Source organism: Apteryx rowi, unplaced genomic scaffold (assembly GCF_003343035.1).
Source record: "Apteryx rowi isolate R43461 unplaced genomic scaffold, aptRow1 scaffold_19, whole genome shotgun sequence".
NCBI lineage: Eukaryota > Metazoa > Chordata > Aves > Apterygiformes > Apterygidae > Apteryx > Apteryx rowi.
This window is the reverse complement of record NW_020448196.1, coordinates 4,640,948-4,647,348: the sequence shown is the minus strand read 5'-3', so window position 1 is coordinate 4,647,348 and position 6,401 is coordinate 4,640,948. Positions and strand designations below refer to the sequence as shown.

The 6,401-nt window shown below is 43.0% G+C and overlaps 1 protein-coding gene across 1 annotated transcript in view; it reads right to left on the bottom strand.

The window, feature by feature from the left end:
- Positions 1–4,141: 4,141 nt before the first annotated feature.
- QSOX2 (quiescin sulfhydryl oxidase 2) overlaps positions 4,142–6,401 on the bottom strand; it is a 28,155-nt gene continuing 25,895 nt past the window's right edge. Inside the window, exon 12 of the mRNA XM_026062076.1 lies at positions 4,142–6,321. Within this exon, the coding sequence (XP_025917861.1) occupies positions 5,771–6,321 (551 nt within the window). The 3' untranslated portion in view covers positions 4,142–5,770. The remainder of the gene's footprint in view (positions 6,322–6,401) is intronic.

Genomic DNA, 6,401 nt, shown 5'->3' with positions numbered 1-6,401 from the left:
CCGCCCCCCCCCCCAGCAGCCCTAAGGCGGGGGTGAAGGGCTCCGAATGGCGACGGGGGGGACATGGGCACGGGTGTGTGTGTGTGTGCGTGTGTGTGCTCGTGCAGGCACGCAGGGCGCGTGTGTGCTTGCATGTGCACGCGGGTGTGCGTCCGTGCGGGCACAGGGCTGCGTGTGTGTACCCACGCGGGTGTGCACAGGCGTGCAGGGGGCACGTGTGTGCACGCTTGCAGGGCCGCGGAGAGCTCTGAGCATGCAGGCGCGGGTGCATGTCGGCGTGCCTGCGTATGCACACACGGTTGTCTTTGCGTGGGTGTGCAGGGGTGTGCACGTTCGTGCAGAGGCGTGTGCGCGCGTACGCCTATGTCTTTGCGTGGGGGTGCGTGCAGGGGGTGCAGGTTCTGTGTTTGCACGTGTGTGTACAGGTGTGCATGCTTTTGTGAGGATGCATCTGTGTCTGTGCGCTTGGGCCCTATTTTGTGGGTGCTTGTGCATCTGGGTGTGCAGGGGGGGGGTGTGCTCACGCAGGGGTGTGTGTGTGTGTGTGTGTGTGTGTGTGTGTCAGGGTGCACATCTCTGTCCCCAGGCAGCCGGAGCTGGTAATTGTGGCTGTTACTGTGAGCCCGTTAATCCCCCGAATCCCTTTACCTCCCGCTCGCAGGGGATTACAAATTAATAAAAGCAGCTTAGGGGCGGGAGCCTCCAAACACACATATGCTCCTGCCGGGCGGCGGCGCGGGGACTTTCGCCTCCCCGCGAGGGGACACAGCTCCCGGGGGGCAGGTGATGGTTCACAGGGGCTCTTCTAAGCTCAATTTTATAAGTGGATTTTTTTGTCCGATCCTCTAAGGAAGCAGTTCAGGGCAGTGGGGGGGAAGCAGCCCGGGGGGGTCGCCGGCGGGTGCGGAGCCGGGAGGGGTCGGTCGGGGCAGTCGTGGTGGCTTCGCAGCCCGGGGCAGGCGGCTGATGCCTGCTGGGGTCCGGCTATAGGAGGCACCGGCCCCGCACAGCCGCCTGACCCCCCCCCCGGGCCTGGGGACCTCGGGGCCTGGGGCAGCTCCACAGCAGCTCTCCTCGGCCCCGGTGCAGGCGCTGGCGCCCACCCGGCCCCTCTCCGGTCCGGCCCGCAGGCCCCTGCAGAGCCGGCTGCAGGCCCCGGCCACCCGCGCTGGCTGCTCTCGGAGCCCTGGGCACCCCCGTCCCCGAGTGACCTGTCCCCGCGGCTCAGCAGGTCCCTTCCTGTGGCCTCAGTCCTGGCCCCTGGGCTGCCTCGCTGTGACTCTGCCACCACAAAAAAAATATGAAAAGACTTTGTCCCGTTTTCCTCCCCATCCCCCAGATCAGAAGTCCGTTTAACAGCCCCTGAAAATAACAAAAGCCTAAACATATTGTCACCCGGTTCCCTTCTGTCGGCTTTTTTGTGGGCAGACTCAAAGGTCCGGACCGCGAGGGGCAAATTCTTCCCTCGGAGGAGCTCGTGCTCGTTTCCCTCCTCCAGGAAGACGCCGCATTACAGCCATCTTCCCAACCGCCTTCTCTGCTGGCTTATCCGATGCTGCAGCGAGTTCCCTTAGCGTGTTTACAGATATGTATGCATATATAGATATAAAATACTGACAAATAATTGGTCAGATTTTTTCCCATCACTCCTGCAAACATTCAGCAATGTGTCTTTACAGGGATGTTTTATAAAGTTACAGGAAACAGTGAAGGAAATGGAGTACAAGCTTACATGTTCCTGGTACTTCTAAAAATTATTTTAAGTTCCTTCACAAAATTATCTATATGGTTTGAAATTATTTGTATACAGGCTATCCTTGCCATATAGTTTAGCTAAAAAGATCTTGAACACAGATTAAAAAAACCCACAAATGCACCATTTTTGCCCAAATGTTTGCAATTTATTTTGAACAAGCACATTAGCTTACAGTTTAGTACAAAATGGTCACTTTTCCTTCCCAGAAAGAGATATGAGACTGAGTAAAAAACAAAAAAAGACATGAAAATGTCAAATTATTGAAATAAAATAAATAAAACATTTAAATTATTGAACTGTTACATTCACCATTTTTAACACCTCATATGCAATACAGAGACCTAGAAAATACATTTTGAACTTTTTGTTAAAAAGGCAGCTCACATCCAGTTCAGAGCAAGAATAGCAGGATGCATACACTATTTGAAATTAAAAATTACAGTTCTAAAGAATAATTTCATTAGGTTTCTTTAGCACTTGCAGCTTTTCTTTCTCTGACCTAGCATATTCCACAGTACTCTATTTTCTCTGCAGGTTTAGTATTTCCTCTTTAAAAACATCTGAATAGCAAAGAAGGCTCCATGAATTACAAGGGGCCAGAAATCCTTCTTGAAAAGTGACTCTCAGGAGTTTTTGTATGATCTATAAATGTTTACGAAAACTTTTGTGATACAATACGATACACAAATAAAAGTTCTGGGACTGAAGAGATGGTGGTTTGAGGAATTTTTAAAAAGGAAATACTTTCTGGTAACTCACCTACCTATAATGCACCATAGCAAAGCAGCATCACCCATTCCACGGTGGACTTAATATTAATATATCCTTACAGTCAGATGTGTAAAAGGATGTAACTTGTCATTATAAAGATACAAAATAAGAACAAATAAACCAAGATTTACATAACTGAATTCAAAGACAAGGAAATTCTTCCCAGTGCTAGTCACTACTAGCAATTAAAGTGAAAGCCTTGTGCCAACTAGCTGGCAACACTGAGTTATAGCACCAACACAGATAACCGATGTTCTACTTTCATGCTTTTAACACTCTCACGAAACAAACAAACAAACAAAAAACCACTGGAAGTCTGAATATCTGTTCATTTTGCCACATTTTGAACAGTGTCAAGGCAACATGAAGTTAACAGTATGTAGCAGAAGATTAACATATTTCCAAACACATAAGCTGCTGTTTTAATGTCAAAATAATTCCTACAAACCTGCAAAGCCTTTTGTTTTACTATGCAGATGAAAATAAGTTGAATGAGGGACAGTTACGCTCATGTCTAACTATTCAGTAAAGTTCAAAACAGCAGCAGTAATTACATATTTTCATATGCAATGCAATGTTACTGCTAGCATGAAATTCAGTCCTACATAAGCCGGCCAAATTTTCTGGATTCAATACCTATGTTGCCCAATTTATTTATTTATTTTAAGGACACTAAACTACTTTGATTTTTGGCTGATATCAAACCCCATTCCCCCCAGTTAGGTCACTTAAAAGTTGCCCAGTTTTCAAACCTAAATGTGAAATCTCTGGGCTGTCCTCTTAACTAACTTACCCCTGGGATCTCTCCGTGGATTCCAGTACAAAGCACAGGGGCACTGGGGAGCCAGTCCGGACTAACCACCACTGATGTTTCACTCTTTCTGTAGTTGCTTACAAGTAGCTTTAATATTCAAGCCCAGACCCCGTAAAGACAATTACAGGGATTCTGATGAATTCCTAAACGAAATGATGGCTCGTTGTGTCATAGCTCTTAAACAAGGAGGGTCATTAGAAAACACAGACTGACTTGATGTCATGATGACAACGTCGAGCGCACGTAGAGTTTTCACGTTAGGCCCTAAGCACAAGCCGACCTCCCATGCGGAAGGGGCGGCAGCGGTAGGAAGGTGCTGGCCTCTAGCTTTAAGGTACAAGGTGGAGTAAATTTTCTCACGCTTCAACAAGGGCCATTGAGTCCGTACAATAAACTGTATTTCTGGTTCTCTTAAACCATCTTTAATGTGCTTCTTTACCTATGTTATATTATCAGTGTCATGCAAAGGGAGGTTTTTTCCTCCGATGAGTGTTTATAACAACTACAAGGATTATTACTTTACGTGAATTTGTAAGTTATTTTGTTACTTAAAGAAACAAGAGAGAGTAATCGTTGGCTCAATTTTGTTATTCCAGTTGGAAATGACACAAAACTGGAGATTTTTGACTCAAGTTTCTCAATGAACAAGATCTAATTATGAAAAAACATCCTTGTTGAGTTTTTGTGTTAAATTGTAGCCCATTTCTATTGCAGAGCTTCCAACTTTTCATACGAGGGCTGATGATGGAAATAAGAGAGGACACACTAATAGTATAATGAAGAATGATACAATACAAGAATGAATTGGCCAGGGACTATTTACTCCTTCTCGCGTAACAGAAGCGCTAGGGAACATTCAATTAAATTAAGAGTTACAAATGTAAAATTGAAAGGAAAAGCCTTTTATATAACATAATTAATCTGTAGAACTCACTGCCACAAGAAAACATTGAGGCCAAAACCTATTAGGATTAACTAAAGATTAGGTAATGGATAACTAGAACATGCTCAATTACAACGGATAGGATTATAAACTTCACTATCCAGGACGTGAATTATCCCCCGCAGCTAGGATCAGAAAGGAACTCCTATTCCAAACAGTAATTTTATAACTGTTTCCATGTTTTCTTCTGACCGCTGTCAGCCAGGATCCTGGACAGACTGATGGATACATAAATGCAACTCCCATATTCCCAATTGCTGCCACATCCCAGAACAGAGGAGCTCTCGGACTTTAACTACAGGTAAACCCTTTTTGACCCAAACAGTGGAGCACTCCAGCAGAAGGACAAGATAATGAGGCTGTTTTTTTAAAGCACTGTACAGGAGGCTTTGCAGCTAGCAGGTGATATTCCCGGTCAGCTCAGAACTGGTAACACCAATATGAAGTTCTTACACTGCCTCACCAGAAGAAAAAAAAGATTTCAGTGTAATGGATTTATACAATGTCACAAGAAACTTAGTATATCCAGATCTGTAAATTTGTTCTGGTACGCTGATGCCGCTGGAGTCTCATTTTCCTTCGTTAAAAATTGTGTTCACTTTTACAGGAGTTCATCAGAACTGGCTTCCCTCTGAATGACATAACAATAATTACTTAACTGCTTTTCTGAATCATAAATTAGCATATCAAGGTGAGTTATCTAATGCTCCATTAACGCATCCAATAGCAGAGCAGGAAAAACACTGGGTCTGATTCTGTTCTTGCTTACATCCAAACACCATTCAAATGAATGGTAGTATCAGCAAAATCATAATCAGGCTGCTTATAGATGCACTAACTGCCCCAGACCTCTCATCCTAGCAGAGTCATATACATACTTGGCTGGAACGTGCAAGGGAATGGAAGACTTATTTGAACACTTAATACTTTCTACTTTAAATATGTAATAGGAACAGAAGTTTAGAATTGATTTAATAAAAATAGAATTCTTGTTTTCAAAAAAAAAAAAGAGAAAAAAAAATCAAAACTCTTGCTTCTCCAAATGGTAAAGCCAAAGTAACAGTATAATTGTTCAGTAATCTTGTAGGTAAAATCAGCTCTGGATAAATAAAAAAAAAATGACTTCAAGTACACAAAACAATATCCAATTTCTTTCCAAAACCAGGCACAGTTAATTGCATAATGTAATGTTTACTTTGCAAATGAGTAAAGGATGTAGGTGGCAAGTCATGGAAAATTTTAACCAGAAAATGCAATGCTTCCTTCAGTAGACATTTTATGATAGCACTACGTGTCTGTGACAGTCAAAGATTAGGGTTCTTAACAGCAAGCTGTATATTGAGCTGGAACATTTGTGAAATGAATTGGGAAGAAAGGGTTTTGAAACAAGGAATACTGTATATAAAATCCCTGATCATAAATATTAAAGCTGCATCTGGAACTGAACAGCCACTTACAATGAAAACTTTGTTTCTGATTTAAAGTTCTATACAGATGAACGATAATACTTCACTTTCCACCGTTTGGATCTCATTCTGAAAAAAAAGTACATTATCATTAAAAATAAGGATGATGCTACATAAAGTACGACGCACAGACTCATGTCTATGTTTGAAAATCCAATCCCTAAGAAAGATACAGACTGCTTGGTCTGTTTATGATCAGCTGATTCAACTGCACTTTTACCTCTATCTTTGACAGGGGAGTGATTTGCTATTAGCTTATCTAACACCCTAGATTCAGAATCTAGTACGTTTTCTTGGTCCAGGATCTTATTTTCTCTGTTTCCACTTGGCTTCTTCAGTAGGCTTTTGTCTTTTGTCTCCCTTCTATCTCCGTGCTCAACTTCACTGGAGTCAGTCTGGCCGTCAGTGTATTTATATAAAATATTTCCATTGTTATAGTGATACTTCATGAACTGTAGAACTTGGTCTTCATTCCAGCTGTGCAATCCTTTAATTTCTTCATGACATGCAGGACAAAGATCTGGAGTTGGCCACTGAACTTTGGGAAATTTTGGATCTTCACTCAAATCACCTAATTGGGAGGGAAAAAAAACAAACAAAAAACAAAACAGGAAAAGTGAATGAACTAAGAAAGCTGAAACATCAGTCACT